The sequence below is a fragment of the Oncorhynchus kisutch genome, linkage group LG14 (genome assembly GCF_002021735.2).
Source record: "Oncorhynchus kisutch isolate 150728-3 linkage group LG14, Okis_V2, whole genome shotgun sequence".
In the NCBI taxonomy this organism is placed as follows: domain Eukaryota; kingdom Metazoa; phylum Chordata; class Actinopteri; order Salmoniformes; family Salmonidae; genus Oncorhynchus; species Oncorhynchus kisutch.
In genome coordinates this window covers 20,530,640-20,546,423 of record NC_034187.2, presented here as the reverse complement: position 1 = coordinate 20,546,423, position 15,784 = coordinate 20,530,640, and the positions used below count along the sequence as shown (strand labels likewise).

General features: G+C 43.2%; 1 protein-coding gene across 3 annotated transcripts in view; it reads right to left on the bottom strand.

The window, feature by feature from the left end:
- Positions 1–15,784, bottom strand: part of LOC109904196 (cysteine-rich motor neuron 1 protein) — a 178,742-nt gene that overhangs the window by 145,879 nt on the left and 17,079 nt on the right. For all 3 annotated transcript variants that reach the window (XR_004202706.1, XR_004202707.1, XM_031788003.1), the window contains exon 2: positions 14,876–15,049. Coding sequence is in view for 1 of the 3 variants with exons in the window: in XM_031788003.1 (XP_031643863.1) it covers positions 14,876–15,049 (174 nt within the window). In the remaining 2 variants the exon portion in view is untranslated. The remainder of the gene's footprint in view (positions 1–14,875; positions 15,050–15,784) is intronic.

The window sequence follows — 15,784 nt, the reverse complement described above, 5'->3', positions numbered from 1 at the left end:
GTGGTCGTTCATGCATACGGTACCTGATGAATGGAGTGACACATGGTGACTGTTTGCAATGCCCTTTCCCTTCAGTGATGGTATTTGCACTCGACCGTAGGTCACCGTGAATTTGATGGGCCAAGCTATTTCTGACCCGGGGAAGCTTATATTTGCATACAAAGAGTTTTGGCCCAACTGAACGGAAAGTAATTCAACTGCAAAGCCAGAGCAGAAAAAAACTTTGTTGACAGCCCATACTGCTATCCTCAGTGACAAGGTAATAAAATAGAGCTGTTTCTCCAGATTGCAACACCAATGACATTTGGTTTCAATAAATAAATAAACCAACACACACTTTTATCACAAGACGGTAGCGAGCGAGCAGGAAACAAGGCTCCTACCACGTATCCCACAAACCATTTACAAAAACCAAAACAGACCAGGCTATACAATCACATTAGAAAGGAGCAACAACACATTTTTCTGTGAAAGGTGTTTTGTTATTGTTAGGAGAGGCGGGACAAATGGAGAGGCACGCATGAACAGTAGCCTCCGTTCCGCTGGAATTCAACACAAAGACAACATCATGTTTTAGCTCTAGTGACCAAACATACATACCCATGGAATTCAATAAAAAAACAACACACGGTCAGTCTTTTCAAGTCTGCCACTGTAGCTAATGTATCTTATAAGACCAGTACAGAACTAGAGGCTAGGAAGGAGACAAGCTTATCACAAACAGTCCAGTGTTGTTGGTTTAAGTCAGGGGTGGGAAACTGGCAGTATGGATGTGGGTTCGCAGACCCACAAGCCACAGCGGCCCCTCATGATTAGTTCCGTTTTTTTGGTGGCCCCCACCCCCATCAAAGTTGCCCCTCCCTGGTTTAAGTATAGAACAACAGGAGACGATGAACTGCAATCTTTGGCAGAAGGTAATCTTCCGCCTAAATCCAAATCAAATCCAAATGAAGGAACACAGGAAAAAATAAACACATCTCATCTCTTATGTTTTGTCAGGAAACATATTTCTTAGAATATAAAAAAGAGGTTTGATGTTTCATTCATTTAAATGTGTATTTAATTATCTAGGATAGTTCACTCAGTAACATGTTATTTTTACAGTACTGCTTGATCCACTGGAGAGGTCAGATGTAGACTATAGTCTGATGACAATGTCTCATTGGTGTATAACACAGAACACCGGTCATTGTGCTCATTGGTCTGTGTCTCTCCGACAGTTCAAATAGGACAGGCACTGGGTCAACAGTATACGGTCAAAAAACACCTCTGAGAGAATGGAGGAACATGTCAGGGAACATTCTTCATAATGTTAAGCCTTGCTCACGGTCACCACCCAATCACCCTGCATTTGTCCAGCAGGAGCCATTTGAACTACAGAGAATAGGGCTTTGGGACTTGCAATGTTGAAACGCCCAAACACACAGACACACAGACACACACACACACACGTGATTGTGGGACTTCGAATGGTGTAAAAGTTTCGAGCCCCATGCTCCCTGAGCTCTGCTAATCTGATGGTTCCTGTATGTGCCCGCTGACTGTTTTCTGTCTGTGGCCTTAAAACTTCCGCCTGAGAGGACCTGCCAATACCATGAGGTCAAGCTGCAGAGTGATGTACGCGTGGGCCCCATGGTGTGTGCGTGGCACAGGAGGCTGGTGAGGAAAGGACAGCTCATAATAACGGCTAGAATGGAGTGAATGGAATGATATCATACACAAGGAAACCATGTATGTGTTCTATGTGACAACACAATTCCATTAATTCCATTCTAGCCATTACTATGAGCCTGTCCACCCCAATTAAGGTGCCAACAGGAACCTGTGGTGTGTGGGGCTGCTAAATATCGAACAGAGGCCCCACCACCACAACTACAACCACCATTGGCAATTTTAGATACTTTAATTTGATTTCCCTTTGTCCCCAACACAAAGGACACAGTGGCCTTTTCTGGTCCAGTGTGTCATACATTGACAACTGGGTTTTCACTGGATTCCTGTCTGAGTCACTGGTGGTAGAGACTAAAGAAGCCCTGGGTTAGAGGACGGGAGGCCCCACACATGGTAGTGCTGGTTTGGTTGACTTGTGGTTGCTGGTTGAGGGAGACAGTGTGTTTATCTGTTTTGGTATCTATATTTTACAAAGAGTGCCAATGCTTATGATACCATTGAGGAAAATGCAATGGATATAATACTTGGATGTAGAGTTAGCAATCTGTCCTGATTATTCTCTGTAACGTACAGTATATCAACCATGACTAATAAGTGAAAACTAATTTGCTCTCTACCCTCTTAGAAAATAGGTTTCCAAAAGGATTCTTCAGCAGTCCCCATGGGAGAAACCTTTTTTAGAACCGTTTTGGTTCCAGGTAAAACTATTTTGGGTTCCATGCAGAAACCAAAAAGAGTTCTTCAAAGCGTTCTCCTATGGGGATAGCCGAAGAACACTAAGGCTCTAGATGGCACCTTTTTCTCTAAGAGTGCAGTGACAGCCAAACAAAAGATACAAAATGTGATTCTTCGACCATTCAGAACAACTGTTCTTATATTTCTGGTCAAAATGTGATATTGATTTCAACAACATGAAAACCAACCAAAGGAGAGTCTATGGGTCAACATCTAATCCATCTTTTTCATGTATTTTATTCTGTCTTAACAGAGAGTGTGACAAAGGGCCAGACGGATTATCAGGACGCGTACTCAGAGAATGCGCTGACCAGCTGGCAAGTTTTTTCTGTAATGTACCTACAGTACATGTTTCAAGCAGACCAGCATAGTCCCTGTGCCCAAGAATGCCAAGGTAATCTGTCTAAATCACTATGGCCCCATAGCAATCACATCTGTAGCCATAAAATGCTTTGAAAGGCTGGTGGTCATGGCTCACATCAACACCATCATCCCAGACACCCTGGACCCACTCCAACAGATCCACAGATGACATAATCTCTATTGCACTCCAAACTGCCCTCTCCCATCTGGACAAGAGCAACAACTATGTGAGAATGTTGTTCATTTGGGGCAGCAGGGTAGCCTAGTGGTTAGAGCGTTGGGTTAGTAACCGAAAGGTTGCAAGTTCAAATTCCCGAGCTGACAAATCTGTCGTTCTGCCCCTGAACTAGGTAGTTAACCCACTGCTCCTAGGCCGTCATTGAAAATAAGAATTTGTTCTTAACTGACTTGCCTAGATAAATAAAGGTATAGTAATTAGTGTTGACCCCATCACCGACAACGATGACACAGCCAACAGGGAGGAGGTCAGAGACCTGGCAGTGTGGAGCCAGGACAAGAACCTTTCCCTCAACGTCAGCAAGACAAAGGAGCTGATGATGGACTGCAGGAAACGGAGGGCTGTTCACGTCCCCATTCACATCGATGGGGCTTTATCGGGGTGGGTATGAGAGCTTCAAGTTCCTTGGTGTCCACATCACTAAGGACCTATCATGGTCCACACACACCAACACAGTTGTGAAGAGGGCATGACAACGCTTCTTCCCCCTCAGGAGGCTGATAAGACTTTGCATGGGCCCTCAGTTCTGCAAAAGGTTCTACAGCTGCTCCATCCAGAGCATCACCGCTTGGTATGGCAACTGCTTGGCATCAGACCGCAAGGAGCTACAGAGGGTAGTGCGTACGGCCCAGTACATCACTGTGGCCGAGCTCCCTGCATTTCAGGAGCTCTGTACCAGGCAGTGTTAGAGGAAGACCCTAAAAATGGTCAAAAACTCCAGCCACCCAAGTCATAGACTGTTCTCTCTGCTACCTCACAGCAAGCGCGGTAATTATTATGAGCCGTTGTCCCCTCAGCAGCCTCCTGTGATCTGCACTGAACCTTTTTGCAATCACTTTTTTTGACTCATCACATACGCTTCTGCTATTGTTTATTATCTGTCCTTTTACCTAGTCACCTTTTTCCTAGTTATACGTACATATCACCTCTATTACCTCGTACTCCTGCACATGGAATCCGTACTGGTACCCCGCGTATACAGCCAAGTTATCATTACTCATTGTGCATTTATTATTACTTTTATAATTATGTGTTATTACTTTTCTATTATTTCTCTATTTTCTCTCTCTCTGCATTGTTGGGAAGGGCTCGTAAGGAAGTATTGTTACAAATCCTGTGATTAATCAAATTTGATTTGTGTCCAGTGCTCACAGTAACCGGTGGCCATATTGGCCTTGTTGCCCTGTAAATGTGACACGGCCACAGCCTATTAACACATGTCTCTGTGACTATAGCGTTACAGCCTCGGCCAGACTCAGTGTCCCACCGGCCCAACAGATTGACGTGAATGAGTTTAGGAAGCCGCAGACGCAGCGGCTCTAAATCTTGGCTGAGGTCAGGTGGTGGAACAGAATACGTTCGCGGGCCGTACGGCTGTGCGGCGCAGCACTGGACAGATAGACACATGTTCCAAAAACATTTGCGTCTGCCAAAGTCGTCTGAGGTGAAACTCACTGCAGAAAGCAATGCATGCCATGGATCTGTTTACAGACCTCTAAAATGAATGACTTTCCCTGTGTCCCACATAGTCAGTTAATGTGCACACACCCACTGAGAAATAGGGCCTTTCCTCTGCCTGACATTTATTAGGCACACTCATTCACTGCTCCATTTGAATGACATACATAAGGCATAACCTTCCCCTTGCATTACATTTCACTGCCTCGATCTGCGTTACATATTCTGTTGTGAAAGTATAGTCCTTTCTCCGTGGTTGTGGAAGGCTCCATGAAAACAGCACCATATTGAATAGAGAAGGCACATAGAATCAGGGAACTCTGCCTGCCTGTACAGAAACATGTTGATTTAGACATGAAGCAGCCGCAAATCCCCCCTCGTCTCGCTTTCTCCCCCTTCCCCTTTCTCTCTCTGTTTCCCTCTCTCTCTCTCTGTACACAACAGGGTCTGCTACAATTAGCACGGTCATCTAATTGTTTTGAAAATAGGCAAATATCCAGGCAGCAGCACTGTAACCCTACCAAAGCAGAGAGAGAAAGAGAGAGAGAGAGAGAGAGAGAGAACTCCTCAGCAGGCTAAAGGAATGTGAGGCATTTCCTTTAATGTGCTTTGGCCTTGCTGGGTCAGGGGAACCAACTGACGCTCCCCTCGCCTCACACTGAGCAAACTCCCTGAAAAAAACTTCCTGTTTAGCAGTCCCCTGAATAAATATGGCTGAACTTAAATCTCTCTCTCTCATTCATAAGCTCTAATACTCAAATATTTGTTTCCACATGACTCTCTTACTGTACCTCAGTTGTGGTTTCTGTGATAACAATGACCATAGGGGTTGGCAAGACAGCGCAAACAGATATGAGACCAGTCTACTAGTCTAGATGCTCCTTGCCTGCCTGGCTGTGTGGCTCCCTAGCTGGGAGTTTGGTTCACACGGCTGTACTCGCTCCTCACCCCTGAACGTTCCAGCAAAGTGTTCCTGCTGAGAGCTGAGAGTCTGTAGCGATAGTCCAGTCATCAGATCCTCAGGAGAGTACATCATTAAACACTATAAAGACACAGTCACATTACAGCCCGATTCAGAGGCCAGATATCAACGATGCTGGTCAAACATACTGTAGCAAGCAGCCTGTCTGTCAGTTACAGAACGTTTGTTCGTGTCACGCTCGTCGTACGAACGAGACCAAGACGCAGCGTGGAATGCGTACATTCTTTATTACTATAAGAATGAACACTGAACAAACTAACCAAAATAACAAAACGACAGGTGCTGCTATACAAATGAGTGCTGACAGGCAACTAGACATAGGCAAGATCCCACAAAACACAAAAGGGAAATGGCTACCTAAATATGATCCCCAATCAGAGACAACGATAAACAGCTGTCTCTGATTGAGAACCAAATCAGGCCAACATAGAAATACAAAAAACCCTAGACCTACAACAACCCTAGACATACAAAAACCATTGTACCCACCTTAGTCAAACCCTGAGGGCCTGACAGTTCGTGAGAATTTGTTCTCCTCTTGATTGTTCCCTTTTTCACATACACCAATTAAGTCATCTATTAAATATCTTCAATATGGAAACATACTGTTGTCTCATTACACAAATAGCTGTGACAAAGAATGTGACACCTGTCAGTTTGTTCAATTACTACATTCATTTTGGTCAGATATTTGTTCAGTAATAAACCCACACAGGAGTTTATAGATCAGTTAAAAGTTAACTCGTCAAGCAGTTGGTCTTGAGCAACTCCAACTAAGGACCTTGATCGGAGTGTCTCAACACAAGGGAGGACACAACAGCCACTTGGGACTAATTGGGACTAAAGAATTTCCTTAAACACTGAGGGCTCAATTTTTCGGCCGGCGTTAAGCCAGCGCAATTGTCAAACACGCTTGTTTGCAGTTTCGACCTGTTAAAGCCATCGCTCTTCTATTTTCAAACCATTTGTTCCAGGATTGGTAATTTACCTGTCTTATGTGAGCTTGCTTGCAGGGAGGTGGGAGGGGTGGCAATGTCTGAGGTATGTCCTTAAAAACGTGCGCCAAAGTGCCAATTTCAGTATGTGCTGGTTGGGATATTTAATACCAACCAAAAGCTGGTCTTAGCAGTAATGCTGTTGGTTTTGGCATGGATTATGGCAACGGAAGTGCAGTCTATCCAGCCGTGATGCACAATGCCCATGGAACATGAGAGATGTGCTTTTTGTGCACCTAAACCTTGTATTTAGAAACATACAAACATAATGTTTATTCACATAGGCTATATGCCCACCATGGAACATGAGATGAGATCATCCGGTGGCCCCTCCATATAGGCTATATGCCCACCATGGAACATGAGATGAGATCATCCAGTGGCCCCTCCATATAGGCTATATGCCCACTATGGAACGTGAGATGAGATCATCCAGTGGCCCCTCCATATAGGCTATATGCCCACCATGGAACATGAGATGAGATCATCCGGTGGCCCCTCCATATAGGCTATATGCCCACCATGGAACGTGAGATGAGATCATCCGGTGGCCCCTCCATATAGGCTATATGCTCACCATGGAACATGAGATGAGATCATCCAGTGGCCCCTCCATATAGGCTATATGCCCACCATGGAACGTGAGATGAGATAATCTGGTGGCCCCTCCATTTGGGCTATATGCCCAACATGGAACATGAGATGAGATCATCCGGTGGCCCCTCCATATAGGCTATATGCCCACCATGGAACATGAGATGAGATCATCCGGTGGCCCCTCCATATAGGCTATATGCCCACCATGGAACGTGAGATGAGATCATCCGGTGGCCCCTCCATATAGGCTATATGCTCACCATGGAACATGAGATGAGATCATCCAGTGGCCCCTCCATATAGGCTATATGCCCACCATGGAACGTGAGATGAGATAATCCGGTGGCCCCTCCATATAGGCTATATGCCCAACATGGAACATGAGATGAGATCATCCGGTGGCCCCTCCATATAGGCTATATGCCCACCATGGAACATGAGATGAGATCATCCAGTGGCCCCTCCATATAGGCTATATGCCCACCATGGAACGTGAGATGAGATCATCCGGTGGCCCCTCCATATAGGCTATATGCCCACCATGGAACGTGAGATGAGATCATCCAGTGGCACTAATATTTAGAAACGTTTTAGTTATTTTCCAGTAACAATCGCTTGTTCTCCATTTAGTTTGATTAAAAAACAAGCCCTTACCCTACTATAACAAAAGCTGGTTCAACAGCAATACATCTGGTGTCTTTCGGATCTTGGCCATGCATTAGCCAAGGAACCTATCCATAAAAGGTTTCTAAATGGTCTACTCATGAGGGTTTTGCCGACATGCTTTTGCATTATTCACTATTCACATAGGCCTACCTGCAGTGCATACTCCATTCGGCTTGTATTCATCCCCATTTCCAAAGAGCGCCTCATGTCCGGTGACCAAAGACTCCAACAAACATAGACTGCTCAAATTTTTCAGTCCTATAACGTCGTATCAACAGTAGGCCTATCGTGCTTATTAAGAACGTGCCTCCCACATACAAAACAATTTACGTGAGCCTGGTAATATATTTGAGGAGACTTTCAATGTGTAAAGGCTTATACTCGTTAAAGCCAATTACAACAATGTTGACTGTCAACACTCCAAACATATTGAGCAGATGCTCAATATTTTTGATATCACTCGTTACTGTAGCCTATGCTGGGATTGGACGAGAATATTCCGTGCCCCCAGCTGAATTTGAGCGGATGACAATGCAAAGACCTTCAATAACCTACAGAAATTGAGACGAACGCATGCAATAATAAGCCATGGAACGGCTTGATTGGCGTGTGTGGCCAAGCCCTCATCACACCTACAACTTGTATATTCATCAAAACCCAGACCTTTTGCGCCACAGCCAGCTATTGGGCTCAAAATAACAGCTGTGAAAATAGCTAAAATATTTATGACACACCCCCTGACCTATAACGCTACCGGCAGCACTTAGATTCACAATAGAGAAAGGGGGATACCTAGTCAGTTGTACAACTGAATGCCTTCAACTGAAATGTGTCTTCCGCATTTAACCCAACCCCTCTGAATCAGAGACGTGTGGGGAGCTTCCTTAATCGACATCCATGTCTTCTGTTCCGGGGAACAGTGGGTTAACATGCTTTGCTCAGGGGCAGAATGACAGATTTTTACCTTGGCAGTTCGGGGATTCGATCCTGCAACCTTTCGGTTAGTGGCCCAACGATCTAACCACTAACATTATGTTTATTAAAATATAGCCCTCAAAAGAGACCTGAAGACTCCTTATCAGGTTATGATATGACAAAAAATACAGTTTTCTAGGCTAAAAATATAATTAAAGGCTTGAAAGGTCAACATGCTATTCCAGTTTCATTGAAGATTGATTTTCTGCAGTAGAAGCAGGCGTGCGGAATATGGGTGTCAGTAGGAGCGAAAAGAGCAAGAGCATTATCAATCTCCTGTTGAACTTTCAGGAGACCTTTGTCTCTGTGTTAGAGAGTATTTAAAGGCCATTAGGGCAGAATGCATGATCAGGGGTCATTCGGCCTATCAGAAAACATCATCAGGGGTCATTCAACCTATCAGAACACACTAGCCGTACAGATCAACCTATCAGAAAACACCAGCCGTACCTGCTCAACCTATCAGAGCGCATCAACCGGCCATACAGATCCAATCTATCACAACACACCTTCAGAGGTCATCAGGCCTATCACAACACAACAGGCTTGGAGATGTACTGCATAGATTATTTAAGATTTATTTGTTCAACAAACTCATGACAGATCACATAATTTACAATCCTGACATACTGTACATTTGTCCAGAGGTACTTTTTCAGTCAGATTGGTAATCTTTTACAAGGACATGGCTGCTAGTGCTATTGTGTGCACCTGGATTGGGCCTTATTCATTGCCAGAAGGAGGAGGCTTTGGTCGCAATCCAGGCAGACTGCATTGCAGCAGATTACTATATCAAATGGTTAGCTGATACACTACATGGTCAAACGTAAGTGGACAGCTGCTCGTCGAACATCTCATTCCAAAATCATGGGCAATTTTATGTAGTTGGTCCCCCTTTAGCTGTTATAACAGTCTCCTCTCTTCTGTGAAGGCTTTCCCCTAGATTTTGGAACATTGCTGCGGGGACTTGCTTCCATTCAGCCACAAGGGCATTAGTTATTCCATTATTCCTCCTCCACCAAACCTTACAGTTGCAAGTGAGTGTTGCAACCGAGGACAGGCGTTTTTTACGTGCTATGTGCTTCAGCACTTGGCAGTCCCGTTCTGTGAGCTTGTGTGGCTTACCCCTTCAAAGCTGAGCCGTTGTTGTTCTTAGACGTTTCCACTTCACAATAACCGCACTTACAGTTGACCGTGACCGAGGCAACGCAGAGATTTGACAAACTGACTTGTTGGAAAGGTGGCATCCTATGATGGTGCCACGTTGAAAGTCACTGAGCTCTTCAGTACAGGCCATTCTACTACCAATGTTTGTCTATGGAGATTGCATGGTGGTGTGCTCAATTTTATACACTTGTCAGCAAGAGGTGTGCCTGAAACAAATTTTAAGCAGCTCCGGCCATCTAGTGCAGTTTTGGCCATGTAGTGGATGTTAAACACCTACCCAGGAGATGTGAGATCAGGCAGGAATGTAGTCAGCCTGGAACACGGCCATTGTATAATCAAGAATTATGGTAATAATACCTCTTCATTTGATGGGGGTTTAATATGAAATCAATATGGGTATTGTCTACTCACTCTGGATACTAAAGATAAGACAACCAGATGAGTAACGACCAACAGTCATGACCATAAATAGCAGGCATGAAAATGTATGGTATTACAACTGGACAAATGCACCCCTCTCCACTTCCACATTCGAAATAAATCAGCTTGCTTCACCCAAGTAGTGCAAAAATGAAAAACAACCCGGCATTATGTAACAGCCCAGAAAATGAATAATTCTGTCTCTAAATATGATTCTCAGGAAAAGAGGAAATGGCCCATTATCATGGGGCTGTTTCCTGATGACATATCACATCACATTTATTTAAAAAGCCCTTTTTTACATCAGCAGATGTCACAAAGTGCTTATACAGAAACCAAGCCTAAAACCCCAAACAGAAAGCAATGCAGATGTAGAAGCCCGGTTGCTAAGAAAAACTCCCTAGAAAGTCAGGAACCTAGGAAGAAACCTTGAGTAGTATTTGGATTTAAATTATTAAAAATCTTACATTAATTTATTAATATTGATCAATACCAACACACCATTTTGATTTGGCAAATATTTCAATATATTGTTGAACATAATATACTCTATTGGCATATCAAACTTCCAGAGTGGGATCTCAGCTACTTTTAGAGTTATGATCCAATTTGTAAGCATTACCAACCGAGTGAATGCGAAAAGAGAGGAAGATGGTGCTGCAGTGGATAACAGACGTATTATGGGCTCCTGACCAATTCTGCTATTTTGTGTGTGTTTTTACGCTGATCTTAACTTTTTGTACATAATATCTCTGTCATCATTTCCTATGACCTAACATAGCTTATGGACAACGATACCATGTGCTTTTTGGCTGTTCGGACTGCAGGAAAAAGAACAAAAATCAAATCAGATATGCAAATGATATGCAAACTGCCAATTTGAACACGGCTTAATTTAACAGACTCTGAGAAACTCTAAAAGGAAGAATGGGAGAAAATCACAAATACAGAAGTGCAAAGCTGATACAGACATACCCAAGATGACTCAAAGGTGCTTCTACAAAGTATTGACTCAGGGGTGTGAATAATTACAGTACCAGTCAAAAGTTTGGACACACCTACTCATTCAAGGGTTTTTCTTTATTTGTACTATTTTCATTGTAGAATAATAGTGAAGACATCAAAACTATGAAATAACACATGGAATCACGTAGTAACCAAAAAACTATTCACTCAACCAGCTTTCCCAACAGTCTTCACATATGCTGAGCACTTGTTGGATGCTTTTCCTTCACTCTGCGGTTAAACTCATCCCAAACCATCTCATTTGGGTTGAGGTCGGGTGATTGTGGAGGCCAGGTCATCTGATGCAGCACTCCATCACTCTCCTTCTTGGTCAAATAGCCCTTACACAGCCTGGAGGTGTGTTGGGTCATTGTCCTGTTGAAAAACAAATGATAATTCCACTAAATAAAAAAAGATGGGATAGCATACCACTGCAGAATGCTGTGGTAGCCATGCTGGTTAACTGTGCCTTGAATTCTAAATATATCACTGACAGTGTCAACATCAAAGCACCCCCACACCATCACACCTCCTCCATGCTTCGTGGTGGGAACCACACATGTGATCATCTGTTTTTTTTTTACCTTTATTTTACTAGGCAAGTCGGTTAAGAACAAATTCTTATTTTCAATGACGGCCTAGGAACAGCGGGTTAACTGCCTGTTCAAGGGCAGAACGACAGATTTTGTACCTTGTCAGCTCAGGGATTTGAACTTGCAACCTTTCAGTTACTAGTCCAATGCTCTAACCACTAGGCTACACTAGGCTACACTACACTGCCCAAGATAGGGTGGTTGATGAGTCCAAAAATCTCAAATTTGGACTCATCAGAAAGGAAAGATTTCCACCAGTATAATGTCCATTGCTCATGTTTCTTGGCCGAAACAAGTCTCTTAGTCTTATTGATGTCCTTTAGTAGTGGTTTCTTTGAAGCAATTCGACCATGAAGGCCTGATTCTCGCAGTCTCTGAACTGTTGATGTTGAGATGTGTTGGTTACTTTAACTAAGTGAATAATTTATTTTGGCCGCAATTTCTGAGACTGATAATTCTATTGAACTTATCCTCTGCAGCAGAGGTAACTCTGGATCTTCCTTTCCTGTGGCGGTCCTCATGAGAGGTAGTTTCATCATAACGCTCGATGGTTTTTGTGACTGCACTTGAAAAAACTTTCAAAGTTCTCCAAATTTTCCGCATTGACTGACCTTTACGTCTTAAAGTAATGATGAACTGTCTTTTCTCTTTGCTTAGTTGAGCTGTTCTTGACAGAATATGGACTTGGTCTTTTACCAAATAGGGCTATCTTCTGTATACCACCCCTACCTTGTCAAAACACAACTGATTGGCTCAAACGCATTAAGAAGGAAAGAAATTCCACAAATAACATTTTAGCACACCTGTTAATTGAAATGGATTCCAGGTGACTACCTCATGAAGCTGGCTGAGAAAATGTCAAGAGTGTGCAAAGCTTTCATCAAGGCAAAGGGTGGCTACTTTGAAGAATCTGAAATATATTATGATTTGTGGTTACTACATGATTCCATATGTGTTATTTCATAGTTTTGATGTCTTCACTATTATTCTACAATGTAGAAAATAGTACAAATAAAGAAAAACTCTGGGATCAGTATTTTTTAAATTTAACTAGGCAAGTCAAAAATTATTATTTACAATGATGACCTACCCAGGCCAAACCTGGGCGACGCTGGGCCAATTGTGCACCGCCCTATGGGTCTGCCCTCATTGAACCAAACAAGGCTCATTGGTACGCTGAGAAATGTCTGTAATACCTGTGATGCTGCTGATTATAATAATCCCAGTCTGTACTCAGTGTAATCTCTCAGTCTGTGGTTACGGCAGCAAGAGTTCATTCTACACACATATCCAAAGGACTACCTTGCCAAGACAGAGAGCAGACACACACACATAGACACAGAAGCATGCACGCAGGTGCGTGCACACACACACACACACACACACACACACACACACACACACACACAAGACAGACAGGACCCAGACCACCAACGTTCACAACACCTTCCACCACCAGTCATAACAAATTACTGAACCAGCCAAACAGGACACAACAGGATACATTGGTTTTTAGGAGCATATATCCACGTGGGTGATGGAAAGATTAACACACTCCAGTCGGTTGTAGTAATGCTATGAAGTTGATTGGCAACCGCCATAATGTCCAAAGAAGAAAAAGATGCCTGAACAAAGGAGGAGAGATGACGAGAAACAAATTCACAGTTTTATCTGTGGATTAATTGTCGGGGTAGAGGACCTTGTGCATTTCAGGTAAAATAACAACTCAATGTTTATATCTCAGGACAAATTAGCTAGCAACAGCAAGCTAGCTAGCTAAATTGGCAGAAATTTGTCATGCTTTTTTCCCCCAAATTAATATAATTGGTTCAGTGCCTGTTTTGATATTTCAACATACATGTCCTGATCGTGTCTGGTGTGGGTGAACAAAATCAACCTGCGCACGACGGCGCATGCCAACGCACGAATGCATGTGTGCGGTGGTCTGGTCAGCATGTGAAGGTATACCTGCCACAATTTAACAACAAGGGCCCTCATCCCCATTGCTAGGATGGTTGGTTGCTATAACAAACCTATATTCTGGTGATTTAATTGGCCGTCTGCTGCCAGAGAACTGTGAACACAACAGCAGACACTGAGATAAAGTCTGGGTACTATGGGGGACTGCATTCTGATAGGCCTATTAGAATCCTTATCAGCTTTTCAACAAAAAGCTTGTTTGTTTGTTTGGTTGTTTTTTTGAATATCACAGATGCACTGAGTAGAGCCTGTCAGAGAAAAAATATCTGACTAAACAAACAAAACCCCTCACACTAAAAAATAAAAAATGGGAGAAAACAGGAGCAGCAAAAGAGCAGATAAATAAATGACAAAATTGTGTAGCGCCAGAGATTTACGAGTTGTTATACAAAGTGCAACTGTAACAGAATTTTAAATATGCTGGGGGAACAACAGAAAGGGATGAAGATCCTGAAAACCAAGCTCAGTGACAGCTATTCAATCAGTATGGAGGCTGCATACCACCCCTAAGCGAAGCTGGGAATTGATCATTCAGTTTGATTTATGTCTGGGTATTTAGTCATGAATAAAAAAGCACATAAAAATGAGCTGAGTTAATTACTGCCAATAATACATCCTATAGAACCGGCAGAGGCATATGGGCGCAAACATAATATTGAGAAAAGCACTATGAAAACCTAACAGTTCGAGTCAGATCAGAACTCAGCTAACAAACATTTAAAGTCAAAGCATCTAACAAACCATCCATACAGATGGTAACTAACAGTAGACTACACAGCATACATTACTTCATGAAAACACCTTGTGTGCTTGTGGCTTGAAACTTGACCACGCATGCACTACTCTACCCACTCTTAGGAACTGCATCTTGCAGGCCAGAGAGAGAGAAAGGTGTTTTGTCGAGCTGTGTTCCATTCTGGGAATAATGTTCCTCCTTCTAAATATCCTTCTTCTATCAACTGAGCCATACAGGTCCAAGAGGACAAACATTAATATTTCATTGTTAAACATTAATTGACATGCATAATACCTTCAATCTTCCTCAGAGCGGTCTGGCATGCGTCCTGGCTGGGGAACTCAAATGGGTTGTTGCAGGTCCGTATGCTGTCACACTCACACCTCCCGTCGATGATGTTGCAGCCCGTGATCAGGTTCTCATTGCACGGCTCAAATCCCAACAGTTGGTCGTCGTCCCAGTTTTCATCTAATCAGGACCAAGAAAGATACAGTGAGGACAATGTAATTGTAAGATTACATCAAATCAAGGGCATCAACACATTTGTTTTTATCAAGTTGACAATATAACATTTCATTAACGTTTCAATTCCAGATTTGTTTTCATAACACCTCCAACAATCCTAACTGGAAAGCTTTACCGGTACTCACACTATCCCCCAAGAATGTATTGCAAATAAAACACTATAAGGTCAGTAATTTTCAACTCCTCAGCTGAAATATTGATCAGTATGTTACAGTGGGAACATTGCAAATGGCACCCTATCCCTATTATAGTGCACTACATTTGACCAGAACTATATGGGCCTTGGTCAAAAGTAGTGCACTATATAGGGAAGAGGGTACCATTTGGGACGAAACCAGTATATCCAGGTGTAGGAAGAAGCATTCAATTCCACTATCTAGCTCCCCACCACATCGTCAGTGATTTTATCCCCACGGAGTCAACCTCAGCCCCTAGACCCCAACACACTGCTATCTGACAGCAACATTATGAAGTTGGATTTGCAGTGCAAATAGGGCATTGTGTGTGTGTGCGTGGGTGTGTGCCAGCTTGAGCACGTGTGCCCACTCTAGCGCTTGTGTTGGCATAGAGTATGATGTTTTCATCTTCTATCTCTGAGCATAGAAGTGACATTGAGTGAAAGTTTGTGGGTAAATGTTTGAGTGTGTGCGTATGGACAGATACAGTAAAGTATGTGTA